Here is a 22,516-nt window from a genome sequence, read left to right on the forward strand (position 1 = left end):
CTCGTTGCCAGAGTTTCTAGGGGGCAAAAAAATGTTAGGACTTCAGCAGTATTAATTGTCTTTAATTCACAATTTAAATACTTAGTGTTGTTGTAATATCAGTGTAGGCTAATTTTAATTTCACACTGAAACTGAGGAGTTGACTTGTCTTTTACTGAATGTGCCACTTTGTTGACGGCAGCATATTTTTGAAGGGTGTCATTGTGAATAATTACCTCAAATTAACTCCACATCAATTCACTCACGCATCCAGTTAGTCAGGAATACTCTCAAAAAAAGATGGGACAACTTGATTTTAGGTCAACAGTGGAGTAAAGACCCCTTTTTATGAGCCCATATTGTCCAACTTCCTACTATTAATTAAGGAAACAGAAGCATTTCCAAACCCCAGGTCTTCATAGTGACAGGCAGTGAGTCATTGTTTGTGAGATCCTTTCACAAATGCTCAACATATTTGTGCAATGATGTAACCAACAAGGCAACAATGAACTAACTATTCATTCATCTGACAGGTGATTTCATTCTCTGTGAGTAATTGACTGGAAATTAAAGCTAGTCCAATATTTTGTTTGAAACCTCAAACCTGAAATCAATGTATGTTCACAAAAATAACATATTTTACTCTGTCAGTTAAAGGGCAGCGGCTCTAATGTGTCTATGTAAATGTTTACATTTTTGCACAGGTGTTGCCTCAAGAGGAATTCATGCTAAGACATTGTGTTCATTGCTGTGGAGCAAAATAACATTCCCAAGCCGTACGACAGTTGCAAATATAATTTTCACTCCAAAGAAAGTCAGTCCAGAACAATCTGGAGAACCAAGTGTGGGAGACAGGAAATGACTCTCTCCTCTGTAACACACATGCACACACAGAGGACACAAACACACATCCTGCATCTGCATGTGTCTCACAGGAAGGTAGAGAGGAAAGAAAAATCTCTACTCTACTCTAAGCAGTGAATATGCCTAAAATATGATAATGCATATAAGAAGCACACACAAACTAATAACAGGAGCTGCTGTACAGATATGTAGTAATAATAATAATAATTTTTTGTCTTCACTGACTTCAACCTGAAAGTGAAATATTCTAAGTCAAACAATTTCGACTATTCCCTGCGTTTAGTCTCTCAGGCATTAAAACTCGCCCCATTCGTTAAGATTGACTCGCTGATGGCTCAGTGTTTCTTTACAGTAAATCTAAACTTCGTTCACATTTATTAGTCCAACTTGGTGCAAAAAACGGCGTATTATGAACGTACGTTTTGCCTGCGAGAATGTACTACGGGCGTCAAAACCCCGGCACAGCGACAAACGTCACTTGACAACTGTACTTAACGTTAGCTGCCATTTTGTCTCTCCACAGTCAGGTCAGACGAAGTTGGTCGTTAACAGAGAAGGAGGCGAATATGCAGTGTTTACCTAATTGTCTACCTTACATCTTTATTTAAATTGTGTTAGAAGTTTGACTTTTATAGTAGGTAACGTTATTCACCGTCGCTTTACTGCTTTTTTGTAACCAGGCAGTCGATCGGTGTGTTGGACTTCATCTTGTTTACCTTTAGCTGTAGCAGGATAACTGAAGCTAACGACGTTAATCAGGCTAGCTTAGCTAGCCAACAACTTCCCTGGCGTTAGCCGCCTAGCGTTAGCATTAATCTGTGCTGAAATGGCGGCCAACACGACACAAGCAAATCCCACAGCTAACTGGTAGGTCGCACTTTCTGACTACAGAAGACCCACAGCTCATTGTGATATTAAGGCAATTTAGCTAATATAACTTAATATTATAGTTACATTAACGTGTGATATGGTGGATATGTACCTGCCATTGGTATAATGTTAATAAATCGTCGGCCAAGCTCAGATGTTGACAAGTGTTAGCAATGCCGGCTATACATAGGCCCTTAGTTAAAAGCTAACCAGTTAGCTTTGTAATGTTAGCGTGTGAATGTTTTAAAGTCACATTTCGATTTCTACGGTAGAGACTGTAGTAACTAACTGTGACTGTAATATGTAAACGTTAACACACACTAGCTGGCTATTAAGTTGTCACTGTTCAACTGAACTGAACTGAACTAACGGGACAGACTGTAATTTCGTAGGCTAATGTTAGTTAGCTACTCTGTTTTAACCAACGTGATCCGTGGTTAACGTGATATATTTTGCCAAAGTGACCACAGTGAGAACATTTAAATAAGCATTGTATAATACGTTGGTTGTCGGCAAATAGTTATGCTTAACTGACACATAAGAAAAGATTAAACCTGTTTGTACTGAGTATTTTCTCTTTACTTTAATGTTCAATTGCATAACTGTCCATTATGCGTCAATAACTTTACGCGATATGTCTGTTTATCAATACTTGACTTATGTCCTTATGTTGATGGCAGGTCCTATGGTGCTGCTGGAGATGGACAGGTTCATGAAAACCCAGAATGGGAGAAAGCAAGACAAGCGCTAGCATCCATTAGTAAGAGTCAGAGCTCTGCTAAGACTACTCAGGCTAACAGGACCACAGCAGAGGTGGGCTTATATATCTTTGTTTCTCCATCGGTGTTATGTGATAACAATGATTAATGTTAAAAAAATAAATAAAATAATTAATACGAATGTGAAAAATGAACATGACAATGAAAATAGTGACTTTTAAACTAGTCTTTTATCTGTTTAGTGTGCTATTAAGGGTAGGTATTAGTTCCCCAAAATTAACTTCTGCATTAACTTTTGTGTCCCGCCTGCTATTGATTTCCTCTCTGATCTGGTCTATAAACCAGGGTTGTTTGTGTAATCTGTGTCATTTCAGGCTGGTCAGTTTCAGCCAGCAGTGACTGACTCTTCTGGTGTTCAGCAGCAACAACAGTACTATCCATGGTACCAACAAACTCAGCAGCACTATCCTGGGTACACATACCCCTATAACTACTACTACCCTATGGCTCCAGTAAGTACTGAACAGCTTTTTTAAATATATATATATATATATATATATATATCATCAATACTTTGCCCTAATAACAAACAAACAACAAATTCAAAGATGACATGCTTTGTGTTATGTCCCATGTAAAATTAAATGTGAAGCAGAGCAGTTAGAATAAGGTTGTACTGTTAAACATGGTTATAAATGATCAGTTGTGAGTAACAAGGTGCCCTTTTCTTCTCTGAATTTTCAGTTTGGAGCTGCATATCCACCAAATCAGTATGGTGTCCCCCCAGGACCTTACCCAGGAACGCCAACAACTAATGGACAGGTACAAAATAGGATATAGTAATAATAACAAAATACTAATAATATTTTTTTTATTATAGATGCAGTTAAATCAGTATTATTATTGATCAAATAGATGAGTTTTATTAATAAAAAATATTATTAGTATTATTATTTTTTTTTTAAGCCTTTGGTTGTTGAAAGGTCCAGTTAGTAATGTCTTGGTCATTAGACATGGTCAGAGATGCTGTCAGACTACTTTATATGTACTGTTTTTGTAATAGTATGGCAGGGCGTTTGGTTAAATACATTTTTTGTGTAGTGTGTAGCAATGTATTCCCCAAAGATCTCTTGTTTTTTTTGTTTTTGTTTTTTTTTTGTAAATTTTCTGCACTTTTCAATAGATTTTTCCTCCCTTTCTTTTCATAGCCTCCTCCAGTACCTGGAATGGAAGACCAGTCTCCCACATACCCCTCTCAACCACAGCCCCCTCCCCCTGCTACTCCCCAGCCACCCCAGAGCCCAACCACGTCAGAGAAACCCCCTCCACCACCACCGCCACCCATTCCTCCCCCACCCAATTCCCAGTATCCCCCTCCTCCATCACAAAATGCTTACAGTAACAACACCTCCATGCCCTATCCACCCGGTGACCCCAACCAAATGCAAGTCTATAATCATTCTCAGGGAAGGCCTAACTATGGTCAGGGCTTCCAAGCCCAGAACAGTTATCAGCCCTCTCAGAATAACACCCAGCAGCAGCAGCCAGGTCAATATCTGCCAGGGCTAGGCAGAGCAGAGGCCAACAAAAACAAAAATCAAAAACAAGGACAGCAACTGTGGCACCGCATGAAACGTAAGATTTATTATCCTTTGAGGTACTTGATATGTATATTTTTTAAATTTCTACAGACTGCTTATGTATTTCTGTTGTTGTTTCTGTACTAGTATTTGCTGTAATGGCATCTTGAGACTATGTTACTGCAGAGTAGGAAAGATCATTGACAATCAGATATAGTACAATTAGTTTTTTTTTTGTTTTTTTTTTTAAATCAATTCCTATAAAAGTACCTTTTTTTTTCTCATAGAATCACCTGGGACAGCTGCTGTGAAGTTCAATATTCCCAAGAGACCGTATCAGGTTCAGTGTTCTCCAGTCTCCAGTCAGACTTTCCCTCCAGGCGAACAGCCCTCAGGACTGAATCCTACTCCTTCCTCCCCAGCTACTGCCAGTGCTGCACCTGCAGGTGCTCAGACACGGTGAGAACTGGTGTTGTGTCCACCCATTCTGTGTTTTATGATTGTGAATATTGTGTTCACTTAACATGCTTTTTCTCCAGACCCCAGGACTGGCCCCAAGCCATGAAGGAATATGTGCAGCGCTGTTTTACAGCCTGTGAGACAGAGGAAGACAAAGATCGCACAGAGAAGGTGTTGAAGGAAGTCCTGCAGGACAGATTAAAAGATGGCTCTGCCTACACTATTGATTGGACTCGTGAGCCATTGCCAGAGTGAGTTTAGTAGTGTTTATTATAAAACAGCTTTTCAGAACAAACTGTCCTCTGTATGTTCCTATGATTTAATGGATTCATTTCTTTGCTCTGCACAGTTGTGAATGACAATACTGCAGGCAGATGATCTTATATTATTAATTTATTTGTTTTAAGACTAAAGGTCAAGCAGTCTCGTTGGGAAGCTGTTCCACATCAGAGGGCATCCGATAGCTCAATTAGTCGTGGTGGAAGTACAGTGGCTGCAGCTTCAAGAGGCAGGGGAGGTGGACACAGATTGGGCAACTACAGAAACATATTTTCTCAAAGGAGTCCATCTTCTAGTTCTTCTCGTTCTTCCTCTCACTCACCCTCACCATCCCCTTCCCACGGCCGAAACAGGGACCGCAGCAACCAGAGGCACAGGCGAAGGTAAAATACTGTTCACATATTTTCTTTTGTGGCTCTAAACATTCTTGTATATTCCTTTTCTAAGTATGGACTTTTGTCTCTTTGTACACTCCCAGTGATTCTGGGTCACATTCAGACAGCAGTATGTCTAGTGACCTCCGTCCTCAACTGTCAAGGCGAAATCAGAAAGGAGCACGTGGTCGTGGTAACGACAGGGATAGAGGACGAGGAGGTGGAGAGAGAGGGCGAGGAAGAGGAGGCAAGGCCAACAGAGGACGACGGTAAATTGATAAATACATTACAGGAATCGGACATTAATGTTCTTATTAAACACTGTTTTTTAATAAGCTTATAATGTGAATTTTTATTTATAGTACCCTATACTATCACAGGTGTAGTTTATAAATATATATTTTTTTATTAATCTACTAGCAACATGGAAGATTCCAATACAGCTGTTGGAAAGAAGAGGAAAGGTGGGAATGCTGGTCTGGATTTCCATGACCCAAACAGAGAAGCCAAGAAGCAGAGCAGAGCAGCTCGTTTTCACAAGCAGCTTCGTTCAGAGCCCCTTGTGCTCTCCATCAATGCTCTGGACTTACCTGATGGAACACAGGAGGGCCTCAGCTGGGAGGACTGCCCCATTGTGGGAACATGTCAAGACATCACAAAGTCTTACTTGAGGCTTACCTGTGCCCCCGACCCCTCCACTGTGCGCCCTGTGCCAGTAAGTTGCTCCCTTCTGTCAGCCTTGTTAATCTATTTTTACTGTTATACATGTTTACTAACACTGGAGATACAGCCTCCTCACCTTTTGATTATTTGAAACAAAGGGGGAAAGAAACTGTAAATTACACTGTATGTTATCACAGATCACCAAGGACCAGACTTTGATGGATTGATTTATTTATTTATTTATGTATTGACTCATTTCCATACAGGTGTTAAGAAAATCTCTGCAGGCTGTGAAATCTCACTGGAAAACTCACCAGGACTATACCTATGCCTGTGAACAAATGAAGTCCATACGACAGGACCTCACGGTTGGTAATATTTATACAGGTTTCTTTGTATTTCTGTCTTTGTAGTTTTACAGTTTCTTCATTAATGTCATGTTTCCTTTTGCTGTCACTATGCAGGTTCAAGGAATTCGTACTGACTTCACAGTGGAAGTGTACGAGTGTCATGCACGCATTGCTCTGGAAAAGGTGAGTCTGTCTTCCTTCAGTAGAGTTTCGCTCAACAGTGACCACACTACATATCATTATACTAGCTAAATGTTTTCTGTGTTTAGGGAGACCATGAAGAGTTCAACCAGTGCCAAACCCAGCTGAAGGCCCTGTATAAGGACAATCCCTCAGAGAACATAGGAGAGTTTACAGCATATAGATTGATGTATTATATCTTCACTAAAAACTCTGGAGGTATGTTCAGCTTGTTTGATTTGTTGTTTTCTTTCTTTGTACATTTTTCTTCCACATTTTAACCTTGGTTATTCATTGCAGATCTGACAACTGAGTTGGTTTACTTGACTCCAGCGCTGCGGGCAGATCAGTGTGTGGCTCATGCACTAGCACTCCGTGCTGCCTGGGCATTAGGAAACTATCGTCGTTTCTTTAAACTCTACTTAGAAGCCCCACGCATGGCTTCATACCTCATTGACAAGTTTGTAGAAAGGGAAAGAAAAATTGCACTTCGGGCCATAGTCAAAACGTAAGTTACATTCCAGAAACATATTTTTGATCGCATAACATCTGTGCTGATCACTTTTTGTATTTTGTCTGTCTGCAGATTCCGGCCCGACTTGCCAGTGGAGTATGTGCAGTCTACTTTGGGTTTCCCTTGTTTAGACTCCTGTATGACCTTTCTTACTGGTTTAGGTGTCACCTTCATCCCCTCTGACCCCCAAAAAATAGACTGCAAAGCCAGCACAGCCTCTTTGGCTGCCTCCTGAGAGGGTGGACGAGGGGGGTAGTACAATGAAGGGAGATGCCAAGGGACCATAATGGATCCTACATATTCAGTGCATTGCACTTCAGACACCTCAGCCAGCTTGGATAGAGCAGTATTAGCCTAACACCAACCCACTGAGAGAGATAACAAGCTTAACAAGGCCTAGATTTCAGATGCAGTAGTTTTCAGACACCAATTAGAACCATTTTTAAACATGAGAGAGAATATCTGCATACGCTGTCACTCAAATATTTCAAATTAGCCCAATACCCAAGTTATTTTACTAAGTTTATGATGGCAGAAAACAACTTAGATTTGGGATTATCACATAATCTCAATTTGTAGACAGACGTCACACAATCAGAGAAGCAATGGTTCCTGTTCCTCCCCCGTCAGATGTCAAAGCTAACAGTGTTCTGTTATGTTTTTCCTTCCTCAAGTCAACAGCTCGAAGACCTGAAGATTCAGGGCTTATCAATCAAAAGGAAAAGGCAAATGGTTCTTCAATCTATGCCAACTGTCTGCAGTTGAAGTCAAGTCCACGGAACCAAGTCACCATCATAGTTTCTTCTTAGAGACTGTGAGACGGTACGGTGAGAAGATGCCAGCAGTTTATCTAAAGAAGACGCAGTGGTTTGTATGTCCTGCCCTCCGTCCTGTTTCCTCTGTCCATCTACAGTTGGCAGCTCATCCTGTTCCTAGTCCTCAACCATATGGCCTGTGAAAGCATGGACTGAAGTCTAAAGTTGTGTTCCTGATATGATAATGTGATATTTATTCACTGGTCACAGTTAGGAAATGGATACCCAGCATCAGGAAGAAGTCCTAATCTACAGAGCATTGACTTTGTGTATAAGAAAGGATACAGGCAAGTGTGCTTCATCAAGCGAATGTCCTTACTTGTCTACACCCTGGAGGCTCCATCTTCAGGATACAAGTGGCCGACGCCTTACAGGAAATCTGATTCCATTGCCAGTGCAGTCAACACGGCAACAAATGCAGTGATGAAGCCCACCTTCCACCTGTGTTCAGAATTCATCAGCGGTTTCTCTGAAGCTGTAATCTTCAAATGCAGCTGAAGTGAGTTCTGTGTGGTGGTGCATCGAGGAAAACGTGCTGCTTCTATCCAAAGGAATAAGTGGTTTGTATAATACATCTGGCTATGGTACAAGGCTGGTAAGAGAAACTTAAAGGACTTCTCTGGAAGGAGGTGGATGATCGCACATTTCTTCTGTGTTAAATGTTTTATATCTTGTGTATTTTGGACAGCAGTATTGTCCGTTCTCCTGACAAAAGGAAAACTAATTATGTAGCTGCAAACTAGTTTTAACTAGTTAACTAGCAGCTTTATATTGGACTAATGAGTTAAACACCATAATCAATTTGACAAACTGCTAATGTCACTTCACAGGTATACGCTGCTGTCTGAATGTTATATGAATAAGTATTTAAACCAAAATATGACTTTTAAGCCAATGTAGAAAGGACTTAAATAAAGAGGGCTGTTTGAGTGCTTTTTCCCCTGTAGGCATGAAATTATTTCCTAAAGTTGAAGCTCTAATTGTAGCTTAATTTTAGTGAGTGGAGCATTTTCTCTAAGTGGCAGTGAAGCTGTATTGAAATCATCTGGTTTGGTTTTGCTATATTTATTTCCAGAAGCTTTCTGTTTTTCACTATTCAGTGTAATATAGTGTTGGTGTAATAGCGCTCATTGTCTTACATGATGAATTAGAAAAGATCTGTCACAGTACTTAAAATGGTAGTGATTAGACCACTGTTAAACATCAGGACATTTAACCACCGTGACCTTGATTCCTGACCAATGTGTCCTGTAATTTTGGACCTCCCAGAATGATTATGCTCAAATTGAAAATGCAGGCTGGCATTGTTGCTCATATTTATATATTTCTTTTAAAACAGTATTGGTTCCCACTGTAGAAATATTGAGCCTGATGTATTTAGTACTGTGGTATAACAGAACATGAGGGGAAGCAGGCTTGCTGTACAATCTACTTGTCTACACAGTGTATTTTTGTAAATATTGTATGATATGGCACAGACCCCCACCCCCTCTCAGTTAGAGCCTAGTTTTTTGTTTTGTTTTTGTAGTTTTGTTTTTTTCCACACGTGGGTAAGTGGGATTGTTTTTCTGTTTCTGGTTTTCACAAAACTCTTTAGACCGTTCATGTTAATATGCAAACTTACATGTAGGTCTAGATTGACTGTGTCCTGTTTTCTCACAGTGCAGATAGTGGGAGATTTATGAGTGGTAGTTTTTGTCCTGGTACGAAACATTACTTCTTAAACCATATTTTGGCAGCATGTCACACTCAAATTTCAGTGATATGAACAATTTGGTAGTTTAAAATTGTAAAGCAACACTCACATTGTCACATTTATGTCAAACCTGGATAATCACGTTTTTTCAGTCTGTTCAGCATTAACCATTACTGCAGACATTTTGTAATGACAACGATCTCAACATGTTTTCTCTCTTCCCTCTTCATCTACCTGATCCCCTGTCCTCTTTGCTGTTCCCTCCTCTCATTCCCTGAACCTCCCACACACCACCAGACTTCTCATTCTTCAGCTCATAGCTCTGCTGCGTTGCGGGAGCACATGGAGCGATAAGTGGGTGAAACCTCCTCCAGACGCCAGCCGGACAGAGTGAATTGTGAGCAGTCCAAGTCTTGGTTTGACCCACTCAAGTTGAAGCTACACAGCTGATAAAATATATGGGAGCCTCACATAATGAAATGTGATCTTCTGCTAACGCAATTTACTGCTAATCCAAATATTTAAAAATGTCTGTAACATGATGCTTTATTTTTATACGATGTTTGACGGTTGCCAAAGTTGCAATGTGCTTTTTTTCTGTTTGTCCAGATGCATTTGTTTTTAACAATAACAACTGTAGTTGTGTGCTGGTAAAGTATGTTATTTAGTTTACTACTTTCAGAAAATGGACTTAGTAGTTAGGAATCATTTTATTTCATGGTTAGATTTGCTTCAGTTGGTTTGCAGAGTTGTGTTAGAGCCTAGTTCTGACTGTTAAATCCCACCTCTGAAAATGTGTCTGGACATGCAGAATATATTGTTAGTCTCCATCTACATTTAGCAGCTTTTGTTTCTTAGTATTTAGGCAAAGATTCTTATTCGACAAGTGCTGGTGTGTGCTCCCATGCTGAAAATGACCTTTTGGTTTCTTCACGTGACTTGTAGACTGTGCCAGTTGTTTGCTGTTGACTTGTGTAACTTTTTACACAGGGTTTAAGTGTGCATATCTGATGGTTTAAACGGCCCAGGATAGTTGCTTTCTTTGTTTTGTTTCCTTTTTTTTTTTTCTTTTTTTTTTAAATTAGAGAATTCTCCCCAGACAACTAACACAACACATTTTCATTTTGGATGTTTTTTCCTCCGATGCCTAAGTCATGTTTTCAGTATTTTTTGCTCCCATGTTACTGTGTACTTCCATCGCTCTCTGTAATTCCCTCTTCGATACTTCACTCTGATAAAACTCCCACGTCCTTCAGCTGTGTGCATTTCCCTTTAACTTGTCTTGACTTCAGGTTTCCTCTTTTCTCTTTTTCTCTCCCCTGCATGCTGTCCTCTTCCCTTTCCTGATCTCTCCTACAAATCTTTAACCAGTATTTGTTCTTTTCATTCTCATCTTTTCTTTATGTTGAGTATGTTTGTGACGTTTGCCGTGTGCAACTAGTCACTGTCACTAGTAAGTATTGTCGGCAGTGCTTTAATAGTTTATGTTGCAGCTCACTAACCACTGAACCTAAAGGTTTATCTGCAATGCCTCCTCCCTGTCCCTCATTTCCTACACTTCTACAGATATCTGATGATGAACTGCCATTTTGTAAATAGTGTATATAATATCTTTTTCAAAAGATTTAATAAAATTCAAAGATAAAGGGCACCTAGAGTCAGTTTTTTTTATGAGGATTGATGGATGTAGAAGTGACAAAATTTATTTGAATACATGAAAATAACTTCACAGAACTAAGGAGTTTTGCTTGAAAACTTTATTTGACCTGTCATAACCATGTCGTGAGAAGCAACTGTTACACTGTAAGACTTCACAGTATGTGTTTGGTTACTTGACACAATTAACATGTCGCATTTTATCCAGTTTGACGTTTTTTCTTTTTAATCAACATAGTGAATGGAGTAGTTGGCTGAAATTATAGGAAGGAAAAAGAGATGATATCAGAAAAGCTGAAAACGAATATAGAAATTAAGGCTCCATGCACTAAAGGAGGGAAGCAAAGAAAAGCAAGAAGAGCAAAGAGTTATTTATTCTAATTTTAAAGATAAAGCAAGAGAATAACTACTTTAGATAGAGAAAGGAGTAAAAATAAATTGAAAATCTAGTTCAGAATTATATAAATAAGCTCAAAAGACAACTAGGCACAGAAAGAAGAGCTGAAGAAAAGTGAGAAGTGTGTCATATACAAGAGCAGAAGAGAAATTAGGCAACATGCTGAAAGAAAGTCATTAAATGCTAATTAAAAAACAAAGGAAGTCAAAGAAATAATAAAGCTAGTGAAGTTCAGAAAGCCGAAAATAAGTCTAAATATATTGCAGTTTCTACAGTGGTGCAGAGCAGGAGGGAAAAAAGCATAAATCACTAGAAAGGAAATGAGAAAAGTAAGTAAACATTAAAAATGGAGAATAAGATGCTGTTTCAGTTTCTCTTTAAAGCCAAAAGAGAATGATCAATACACATCATCCTCAAAACACTCAGTATTTCTGTGTTTAATACTGAATTTATAGCCAATTCTAGCACAACTCAGGTTTTTCATTGATGGCAATAGAAGGGCCAAAGAGCAAGGAGAAATAAAAACAGACTGGAAAATGATTAGAATCAATAAAGAAGAAGAGAAGAGAAGAGAGTAAAAACAGTTTTATTCAAGCACAGCAGCAAAGAGTGCAACAGAAACAAAGACAAGGCTAAGAAGAAGAAATAACACAAGTCAAGAAGTCATTCGACAGAAAATACAGAGGAAAGGTAAAAGTAAAGAGTGAAATGAGGCAAAGTTTGACAAATGTTTACAAGAGCAGAGCAGGAAAATAAAATTCCTGCACAGTAGATTTTTATGTAGTAGTGACAGCAAGGTTTGTGTTGTGGCTCCAACAGCAGAAGACTGCGTCCTACTGCACTCCCCAGTAACTGGACCAGTGAGGATATAAAACAGGGTTTAAAATGAAGCCTGGATGAGGAGAAACAACAAAGCTCTGGACAGGCACTAGGCTCATTAGATAGTGAGGTAGAGCCACAGAAAAAGAAGATAGTCAGTGTTAGTCAGGACTTACTGACAGAAAAGTGAAGAGGGAACAAAAGAAGGAGGAATCCCAGACACAGAAAACTATAAAGAAAAGCTGAACATGTACAGTATGAGAGGTAGTTTGTTAGAAAAGGAGAAAGCACAAATGAAAATCCCAACTACGTCCAGACACGTGTTACTTCTGTGTTTGAAATAATGATACCAGTGTCGCAGCTGTCTCAGTGATGCATGGACTCACCCATATGCTCACACGCACACACACACACACACACACACACACACACACTCACACCCACACACACACACACAGAAACAGAGATTTAGTAAAATAATCATCATCATCAAAAATAAGTCATTTTACATTGTACTTTTTTTTTTTTTTGTACAAATCGACCTATTAAACTTCAAAAATCCCAGATATTTAATCACAAAGTCATCCTCACAGTTACTCCGGCTGTCCCTCTGTATGGTTAACCATCTACCAGCATCAATACTTTAAATACTTTAAAATCATAAAACAATAATCCAATAAAGGTTTTAAGCAACTGTCTATATATTAACATCCTCTTCTATGTTTTCGTCAGTAGAATGGACAGTATGATGGATCCTGCAGTATTTACAGCTTCAGTCTATTTATTCTCCCGAGGACAGGTTGTGATGGAGCGGGAGGTCACCATGTCCACATTTCCCAAGTTTAAGAATCTCATAACCTGTCCTGCAGCGTCCATGGATCAGCCAGTTCAAGACAGACGTCTTCCCCGCCCGCTGGGTGTCTCAGTACGGGGTGAAGCGGTTGTATCCCCCTCTGTACAAACTGGCCTGTTGATAGAGGCGATAAGACAGATGTTTACACTCTGCACATGCAGCAAGAGCTTTTACCAGAGGCTGTGTGTGCTTTGAGCCCGCTCACCATTGTACCAACTCCATATGTTGTCGTTGGTCCAACTGAGTGGTGGTAGGGATCTGCAGCTGTGGCGTACACCCGTCCGTATCTGGAGCAGATCATAATGTCACATAATGTCATGAGACACTAAAAATCCAGGATTTCATTAGTTTAATCTCCCCAAGTGCACTCTGAACCTCCTAAGAAATTATGACTATCACCAAATATTTTTTATATATAGTAGCTATTTGTCTATTAGAAGTGATTTAATACCTTGTTAACTATTGCACATCATACAATACAGATCATCTACAACAGCTAAAATCATCAGAAGTCACCTGAAGCTGGTGATGTTAATGGTTAAAATATAATTGTAAGGAAAACATTGATGCTTGTGCCTGGTATGTATGTGGCTACCCGTCACTGTAGGTCGCTGTAGCAGCCGATGCTGACTGAGCCACTCTATATGCTGCAGGATAACCACCCTGCACAAAAACAGGAAGATGAACACAACAAGAAAATAACTTTTACTGATTTCAAATAGGTATGTGAAAGTGTGCAGCTACTTACATAGACTTCTGCTCCATACAGCCCCTCAGGATAGACCACCCTGATAAAAGTGTGTGAAAACAACGTTAAAATGTTTGACTCTGGATTAAATGAATTCCCGGTGTTGGGTGCAGAGACTCTTACCCAGGGTAGGCAGGCACAGCAGCAGGTGTGGCTGCAGCTGAGCGAATCGTGTTGTAGACAGCTCGGCCTCGGCCACGCAGCGCAGAGCCCCGATAGGCCAAGGTGGGAGTCGCTACAGGGTACGGGAAACTAGCCACTACAGAGACAGAGAAGAAAATACAAAGCATTGCCTTAGATAATGTAAACTGTACAGTGTTGATGATCTGATAAGAATAATACACAGGGAAGTCAATTTACCTGTGTAGAGCTCAGGTGCATACATTGCTCCCATGACAGGGTTGAGTTTCCATCCAGAAGCTGTGCAGAAAAAAAGTTAAATAATAATGTGTCTCCTGCAGCAGCTGTAAAGAGGAAATGAAAACCTCTAGAATATCTTTGTCCTCCAAATAGTTCTGTGCTATGATGATGATAAAAAGTGTTTCGTACTGGAGATTTCACCGTTCACAAGAGGCGTCTGGGGCTTTTTGGTAACTACTCTTGCAGTGGCATTGTTAACCTGAGGAGACGACAAACAGGGAAAGGATGTTAAAGGTTGATAATGCTGATTATCAGTGTGGAAATTGAAGGAACTATCACTAACCTCAATCTTTCTCCCTTCCACGATTGTCCCATTCAGTTTTTCTCGTGCTCGGTCAGCCTCAGCTGCACTTTCGAAGGTGACAAATCCGAAGCCCTGTATGTATTTCCAGTTATTGTTCATTTGTTGGGTTCATTAAACATCTTTTCCATCAGTTTGATCTGTGATAATGTTTCTGCTTACCTTGGACCCTCTCTCATTGAAGATAATTTCTACATCAAGGATTTTGCCAAATTGCTGCGAGTGTCAAACAGAATTTTGACAGCATAAAAATGTTTCCAGGAATTGTGCTGATTCAGTGTAACTTTCTATATCATTACAAATTATTATCATAAGCCAATAGTCAGTCCCTACCCCAAACATCTGGCGGAGATCTGGGTCTCTGAAGCGGAACGGGATGTTGGAGACATGGAGGCGTTTCGGTTGGGCCTTACCTGACCCCTCCTCCTCGCTTCCACTCCCTGCTCCACCTGCTGACGACACTGACACGTTCAGAGCCTGAGGGTCAGAGGTCACAGGCGCCAAAGTGTCCTCCTGATAGTGAGAAAGTATGAACCAAGAGGAAGGAGAGGAAGCGAGAGATGGAGAACGGACGAAAAAGAACCAACAAAAACAGAAAGATGGAAAACAAAAGATGGAAAGAGTGTGAATGAGGTGAGTTGGATATGAAGGAAAACAGGAAGAGGGCATCAGTAGAAAAGCAAAGAGAGAAAGAGGATAAAATAATTAAGTCAATAAAAACGTCTGTTTCTGTAAAAATTCAGTTGCATAAGCATCACATGGCATTAAGCAAATATCATTTTCATGACATCAAGTGATCCAAACCAAAGTTCAAAGGGCATTCAGCAACCAGTGATCCTTCTCAGGCAAATGTGAGGAGGCGTGAAACGGGCTCCATTTTAGTGAGGCGTCTTTGAACACATGCCTGTAGGGGAGTTTTAAAGACTGATGCACTGTATGCTACCAATAAAGATTATATATGTGTGACATTAAAACTACATATGCATCACTCCAGCTGTGGCAATGAGGGTTAAATAAAGTTTAAGCTCCTCTGAAAAACAACAGTCTGCAGCGTAGTCCCTTATGAGTACTCGTACTATCTAAGCAAATGACTAATTTAGCTCATTTAAATTGCCTCATGCAGAAAAATTCAGGACTAATGTGCCAAAACCAAAACATTCACTAACCCACAATGCACCACGATGCTAGTGTGTGTGCGGGTGTACAGGTCTGTGCATGTATGTCAACCAGCATAGTCAACAACAACTAAAACAAAGTTAAATATTTTAAGACAAATTAATGAATCCAAACAGGAATATGAGCATGAAAATGTTTGAAAGGCAAAGAAATTTGCTTCAGCAGTGTGAGAAAGAAATAAACACAACAAAAAAGCAAGAGAAAAATCTAAAAGCAAAGAAAGATGGAAAATGTGCTGATGTGTGACAAAGTCAATGCTAAAGTAAATAAATATTGCAATCCCAAAACCTGAGTATTAGCAGATAAACAGTGGAAAGGCCTCAGTGCAGCAGTGAATGATCAAATGAAACCAAAGGAAACAAGGCAGAGAGAGTGCGCAATAAGCTTGGAAGAGAAAAGGGTGACAGGGGGAAGGCAAAAAGGGGCAGAGATCAAAACTAAACGTTCCACAAGTGTCAGTCTGGGGTCACGGTGCTGCTTTTCTGCCAAAGGTTAAAGGTCACTTGTCAAAGGGCAAAATGAACACATAGAAGAAGGTACACAGACGCATTCACACAGGGGAGTGTTTGACACACACTGGCTGTACAGTGGCCAACTACAACAGACCATAACATCTACACACACAGACACACACGTCACAGACAAGCCACAGTGGACGGGAGAGGGACACAGGAAAACGGGTTGAGGTGGGTGGTGTCATGTCACGATGCAGAATTGTGTTTCTGGACCTGAGCGATATTTCAGAGGGGGTAAGGGGGTCATCTGGTCAGCCTTCCCCCCTTTGACCCCCCTCCCTCCGTGGCGGCGTCTCAACTTTCCCCGAAAATCAGCACGGACCCAAGTATGTCAGGGGCTCTAGTAATAAAATATATAGATGGGGCCACAAAACACCATTTATGAGAGGAGGAAGAGAGTTGTGCTGCAGCAGCAGGACACAGAGCGACGTGCCGCTGAGATCAGACTCCACCAGAGTGGAGGAGAAAAAAATCCCAATTACCTCATCACATCATATTAACTCAGAGTTTGTACACAAGTTGAACAAAGCTGCCAGTCGAACAATCATTATTAAACCTGTTTCATGAAATCAGTGACAAAAGAAAAATAAAACACATTTATAAAATGTAGAAAAGTGCTTCACTTTATTATTTTGATTATTCAATTATTGAATTGCAACTATCAATGAGCAAACAGCTTATTGTTGTGGTCACAAATGTTTGTAAAAGAAAATCTTAACCTGAAAAGTATTAAAGTATGCTGTTAGATAAGTGTAGAGGCATTGGAAGTACGGTCAGACTAGTTTCAAGCATTTGTTGTAGTGTGACGTGCACAGTGAGAAAGAATATGATAATATTTCAGATTATATGTTGCACAAAAAGTCAATTCAGTGTAAAAATGTTTAGCTTGTGTTTAAAAAAAAAGCCCAACTGATGCACATCATCTACGGCCGTAAAATATCAATCACAGCTGAAAGGTGATCTGTTTTATAACCAGCTAAATGAGACGCAAGGGAGAAGGAAGAGTGGGGATTTATTTTCAACAACAAATCCCCTCTCAGCTGTCCACCCACTTTGCTGTACTCAGTGTGAGTGTCATTCCCCTACATGGACATGACAGTGGAGGTGGGGGGGCTCTAAATATAGAAGGAAACTGTATCTGGCCGTGTTCCTCTGGTAGGACATGCTGTATGGAGCGACTACCTGTCGCAGCAGGCTTCTTGTCACATTACCATTCTGAAGCTCGTATTTTATTGGGATGTGAAATTCTTGTCATGATGTGAATTCTGTAAACACCTTTGTAATTTGTTCTTACCGTGCTGCTGGATGTCAGGGTCTCTGCCCCATCGTGCTGAGGGCCCTGATAGACCCGGAGCTGGGGATGTTCAGGGTACTCTGAACTAGAATGTGCAGAGCTAAAGTCAAGAGGTGGCAGTCTGCCCGCAGATGTCGGCGGACCCTGACCTGGAGGGGGGTAGGGTGGAGGTGGGGCGTAGACCTGAGGCAGGACGGCGTCGCCACTGCCGGGGCCACCCTCCTGGGTGGGGCCTCCCTGAAGGAGATAGACAGGAAGGGGGGAGGAAGAATGGAGATATCGGATGTAAGAGGTGTAAACAAACTAACCACCAGCTGTTGTTGTTGGAGCTCCTCAGATTTTACCTGGTGAAAACCCACTGAGGTAAAAACCTAAAAACATCAGACAGTGTTTGAACAGAGAAGGAGCCGTAATGAAGAGCTGATGAAAGCTAATGAATGGTCCTGTCATTAGAAACCACACAGCAGATAATGAGGCACAGTGGTTATAGTTAGGGCAAAATAAACTCATGTTAGGAGACACGTCTATTTCATAAGATCCTTACATTTAACCCTATAATTAAACTGGATCCCAGAACAAAAGTAAAAATATATCTTTAATATGTCATTTATTACGCTGGTGTGCTATGCACTGTTTAAAATCCACAAATCCAGATCCACCTCTCAAGTATTTCTGAGTTTGGTTCTATATTTCAATATTGATATCTCACAATCTTATATGAGTAAAATAAAAGAACTAATTACAAGAAGAAAACTTGGTAGCTATATAAGATAAATCCTCATCGTACATAGGTTCAAAATTAAAAGAATATGTAACAGATCTTAGAGAAAAATCCTGAACATCCTGACAGAAAAGAAATCTGCAAACTTTTCAGCAAGCACATAAGCTGCTCAAATGTGAGGACTTGCTGCTTAATTTGGTTTATACCTTTGCAACATGTCTGTTTAACATGTTAAACTTATTACATATCACAGATCTGGTCCATCTTTTGCAGAACTCAAATCACATTACTATTCAGTACATTAAAACAAACAAAACCCACTCACTTCAACTGCTGAACTTACACAGAAACAGAAGAGAGCTACCATCCTATACAGCTTCACTACAAGGGACTAAAATGAAGAATTGTCTTACCCCTCTACTGCATGCCTTGATCTCTGCATTGTCCAACAGCTGCTGCATGTTTTAATGCCAGCTAACCACCCGCCCACCGCACCATAAGTTCTACTCGTCCACCAATCACATCAAATGATTACCAGAGCAAATGGGTCCCACCAGCTGTGGTCATCTGTAACTGTCTATCACCTTATACCCCCGACCCACCCCGTAATCACTTCACACACTCGTGAACACACAAACACACACACACACACAACCCAGACGAAAGATTTATGCAGGTATGTGCTTCTGCATGTGGCGGGGCGACATATCACTGACGTTCGCCTCCAAGATGTTTGACAACACAAATGTTATGTGTATGTTTAATGTTCTTTGAAATGATGGTTTCACATTTTAATTTCTGTTACGTTATGACTACAAAAACATCGAAACTCTACGACTAATGTTTGTGACTTAATGGTTTATGTTATAAACTGGTGGAAGTGAAGTTATAAAGAGGATGGGATAGGACAGGATGTAGTCGGCTCTCGACCCACCCAAACACCCCTTAAAATGATCCTCACTTCTTAACACTGTATACAGAAGCAAACTTCCCAATAAGTACGTTTACTTCTGAAAATGTTTTAATAAAATGTTTACTTTTAAGTAAAGGCCTGAACACATAATTTTAATCCTAATTATAGCCTAATCACAGATATATTTTAGTTTTTAAGACAATAAAATAATATATTATGCCTAAATAGTCCTAAATGTTCAATTTTACGGACTGTGACTCTTAATTGAGTCTATTTCCACGACTGTATCAAAGGTTTAAGAGGCTCTTACTGAACATGCTGACTTACAAGCCAAATGCTGCCTGTTCGTCAGCCAGCTCGGGGATTTAAAAGGATCAATTATAATTCAAACTCCCTCCTCTGTTACACCACAATATCTCATATATCTCTCTGTCACCTGTTGCTTATTAGTCCTGAGGAATTAAAGAGGATGCAGATAATCAAACTGGTATTTGACCGATTCTGGATCAAGTACTGTACGTTTTCTAACATTCAAACAACAGTGTCATCAGGTCTCCTTCTAGTTTATTTAGTGAATATGAGCGCTGAACTCATTATCAGTCCATCAATGTCAAATTGTTTTGTTTTGTTATTTACACTATGTAAATAAGATTAGGAGTTGTGCTTTGAGCCAAATGCTAACATTAGCATGCAATGACAAAAGCTGCAGGTATAATGTAAAACACATTTGACATTGCTCTCTCTGGAGTCATGACGTTAGCCATGGCAGCCCGTGGCCCCTCGCAGATAGAGAAGTGACAGAGGAGTGAAGATAACACAGTCTGTTAGATATCACTGTCTGTCCTCCTCTCCTGCTTTAAATTCCCACAGGCCGTCCAGAGCCTGAGCCTGATTCAGTATCACCGTGTCAGCAGGCGTTCAGACACTGTGCCTTGCTCTTCTACTTGCAGGCTTTTTTTGATTTCCATTTGTTCCGTCTTTCTCTCACCTCCCTCTGCAGCTGTCAGTTTGCGGTCGGAGGTCAACGGCTCTGAGCCAGGTGCCTGCTGGGACAGCTGCTGCAGGATTTACGCACAGACAAAACTAACTGCAGATGTGGCCTTTCAGTAGAGCTCGCCAAGATCCAAATGCTCGGAACATGCAGCTTATTTGTTACAGCTTAATAATCTCTTTTTCACAAAGTCTAAAAAGAGACGTGGGACCTCAAACCAACAGCATTTTATTCAAAGTACAAAAAGGTTCAGAGGAGCTTTTTTAAAGTTTTATTGTGGCAAAATTTACTAAAAGAGTCCAGTTGCTGTTATAAAAATGTTGTACTCACTTTAGAGTTTGATTATTGTTGTTCTGATACGACCAAGCGAATTAATTAAGGTTTGACAGGAAGAACACCTTGATACTCAGCATTTTTCCTTATTTAGGTTTCTCGCTACATCTGCTTTGTCAGCTTTACTAAATAAATAAGTTTTGAGTTAACATCATTATGATATTGTGTACATGTTGCTAAATACTCAATATTTACATATAGAAAAGTAAAGCTAATAGCACAAACAGCAGGTTTCACACCTATTTTAAGTACAGCTAAGTGCATTCCTTCAGTGAAAACACAATAGGTGGCAGAATCTACTCCTGTGATTATCTTCTCAGGAGAGGAGCGCTAAAAATACAGCTGGTGTGAAGCACAGAGACAAGGTAGAGAGATACCAGATGCATTCTGGCATCAATGGCATGTCAGGGACACTCATACACACACACACACACACACACACATACACACACACACACACACACACACACACACACACACACAGATGCATGTCTTTATCACTTCTCGGGAGTTACTTTCTGGAGACTTACCTCTAAACCTAAATCTAATGTTAAACCAAATCATGAAGGTGATGTTCCCACATGAATGTGTATTCAGGTTTTGTGAGTAAAACGTGGAGTACACACACACACACACACACACACACACACACAGCCTATTGGCAACACTGATATGAGAGGATTAAAGACAACTCCTCGTGTGTCCTCGCTATTAAATAAATAAGAGCTTTCGCAATCAGTGTACTTTGCTCAGCTCGTATGAGGCCTTTTTGTATTGTCAGTCTATTAATCTCCTGTCTGCATAAACTATTCAGTCAGTATGAAGCAACATAAATATTAGATGTGACTCATTCAGTTAGGGCTGTCAAGAAAGTAAGAGCTGTTTGGTTATTTTACTGTGATTGATTAATCATAATAATGTTAATTTTTGCACTAAAAACTAATTTAAAGCTGAAAGGAACAGTCAGTGAACAGAATAAATATCAATTTTCATAGTTTGTGAGTAGTTTTGGCCATTTTTCTAATGAACACTAAAAAAGTCACTAGTTTCAACTTTTTAAATAGAAATATTTGCTAATTTCTAATAGTCTGTTGTCCTCTATGACCATTGGGGCTTTGGGTCAGCCCGGGGTTTAGGAAATGGCAATGGTGCTTTTTCTCAAAATTTTGGCATTTTATTTTGATAAATCACAGGCAAAAGATTTTATTTGCAGCACTTACCTCAATCAACCACATTTCATTTCTATTTTTTATTCATAGTATGGGATGCCTGGTTGCTTCTTTCCTTGACATGAATGACATGATTCACCTTAGACAAACATTCAAACTCTCTCAGATGCCTGACAGGTTGAACATTTGATCATTTGGACAGAACATATGCCAAATAACTAATTGTAAATATGAAGGAGAAGTTTACCTGAACTATGCTGGGATAGCATGTGGTTGTCTGTGGGTACACAGGGAGTCCATAAGGCTGGAGAATCACAGTGGGTGAGGAGAGCATAGCCCAGAAGCCACGCACGAGGAGACAGGGAACAGTGGAAGATGTGAGGAAAAGAAGAAGGACAGCTGGGGTAAAGGGAGGGTTGATATGCACAAAGAAAATCCAGCAAACAGGCTGTAAAAAAGGAGGAAAATCCCAACAAGAGAAAACACAAGATCCACGAGGGCGGGGGGGAAAAAGGTTAAGACTATCTAACCTCACAGATGAGACTAACAAGAAAACACAAAGAAAGTCCACAAAACAACAAGTGTCCTGTCCGGAAAAGACAGGATATAGAGCAGTGAAAGAGAAAGCAAATGAGCTTCTGTGAGTCCATCAGTTGATCATGGAGCCTGACAGACAGAAACACATGCCCAGGGTCCCATTTCAGAGTTATATAAATAGTCACCTATGTCCTTCTCCCTGAGTTTACTGCCTTAACCTCACTCCCACACACTTTGTAATGCAAGATTTCTCACAGCACGTTGCACATTGTAGGACAATAACAACCTCTTCAACGGGGCACCAGTGGAAGTTCACATAGCAGGATATTTA

At 40.1% G+C, this 22,516-nt stretch overlaps 2 protein-coding genes across 2 annotated transcripts; one reads left to right on the forward strand and one right to left on the reverse strand.

Annotated features, from left to right (window-relative positions):
• The first annotated feature begins 1,352 nt into the window (after nt 1–1,352).
• Nucleotides 1,353–10,988, forward strand: leng8 (leukocyte receptor cluster (LRC) member 8). The gene is made up of 15 exons (XM_026371852.1): nt 1,353–1,710; nt 2,394–2,526; nt 2,807–2,944; nt 3,177–3,254; nt 3,641–4,067; nt 4,300–4,471; nt 4,552–4,722; nt 4,879–5,133; nt 5,229–5,393; nt 5,545–5,839; nt 6,054–6,155; nt 6,252–6,320; nt 6,407–6,536; nt 6,618–6,825; nt 6,904–10,988. The coding sequence occupies exons 1-15, from the start codon at nt 1,670–1,672 to the stop codon at nt 7,064–7,066; spliced, it is 2,547 nt and encodes an 848-aa protein (XP_026227637.1). The 5' UTR covers nt 1,353–1,669; the 3' UTR covers nt 7,067–10,988.
• rbfox1l (RNA binding fox-1 homolog 1, like) lies at nt 10,489–22,284 on the reverse strand. Its single transcript, XM_026371874.1, has 12 exons — nt 21,896–22,284; nt 17,522–17,758; nt 14,870–15,049; nt 14,699–14,752; nt 14,519–14,611; nt 14,365–14,434; nt 14,176–14,235; nt 13,939–14,074; nt 13,816–13,855; nt 13,663–13,730; nt 13,273–13,354; nt 10,489–13,181 (listed from the first exon to the last, which is right to left on the reverse strand). Exons 1-12 carry the CDS (start codon nt 21,980–21,982, stop codon nt 13,137–13,139), a joined length of 1,152 nt encoding a protein of 383 aa, XP_026227659.1. The 5' UTR covers nt 21,983–22,284; the 3' UTR covers nt 10,489–13,136.
• Nucleotides 22,285–22,516: the final 232 nt, after the last annotated feature.

Source organism: Anabas testudineus, chromosome 16, assembly GCF_900324465.2.
Source record: "Anabas testudineus chromosome 16, fAnaTes1.2, whole genome shotgun sequence".
NCBI lineage: Eukaryota > Metazoa > Chordata > Actinopteri > Anabantiformes > Anabantidae > Anabas > Anabas testudineus.

Bases quoted from the DNA above. Each gene is read 5' to 3' on its own strand.
- leng8 (XM_026371852.1), top strand. From the start codon at position 1,670: ATGGCGGCCAACACGACACAAGCAAATCCCACAGCTAACTG. The intron at 3,255-3,640 runs GTACAAAATAGG...TTCTTTTCATAG, and splicing joins CGCCAACAACTAATGGACAG to CCTCCTCCAGTACCTGGAAT. The intron at 4,723-4,878 runs GTGAGTTTAGTA...ATTTGTTTTAAG, and splicing joins ACTCGTGAGCCATTGCCAGA to ACTAAAGGTCAAGCAGTCTC.
- rbfox1l (XM_026371874.1), bottom strand. From the start codon at position 21,982: ATGCTCTCCTCACCCACTGTGATTCTCCAGCCTTATGGACTCCCTGTG. The intron at 14,435-14,518 runs GTTAGTGATAGT...TCGTCTCCTCAG, and splicing joins TGGAAGGGAGAAAGATTGAG to GTTAACAATGCCACTGCAAG. The intron at 13,731-13,815 runs GTAAGTAGCTGC...GTTTTTGTGCAG, and splicing joins TGTATGGAGCAGAAGTCTAT to GGTGGTTATCCTGCAGCATA.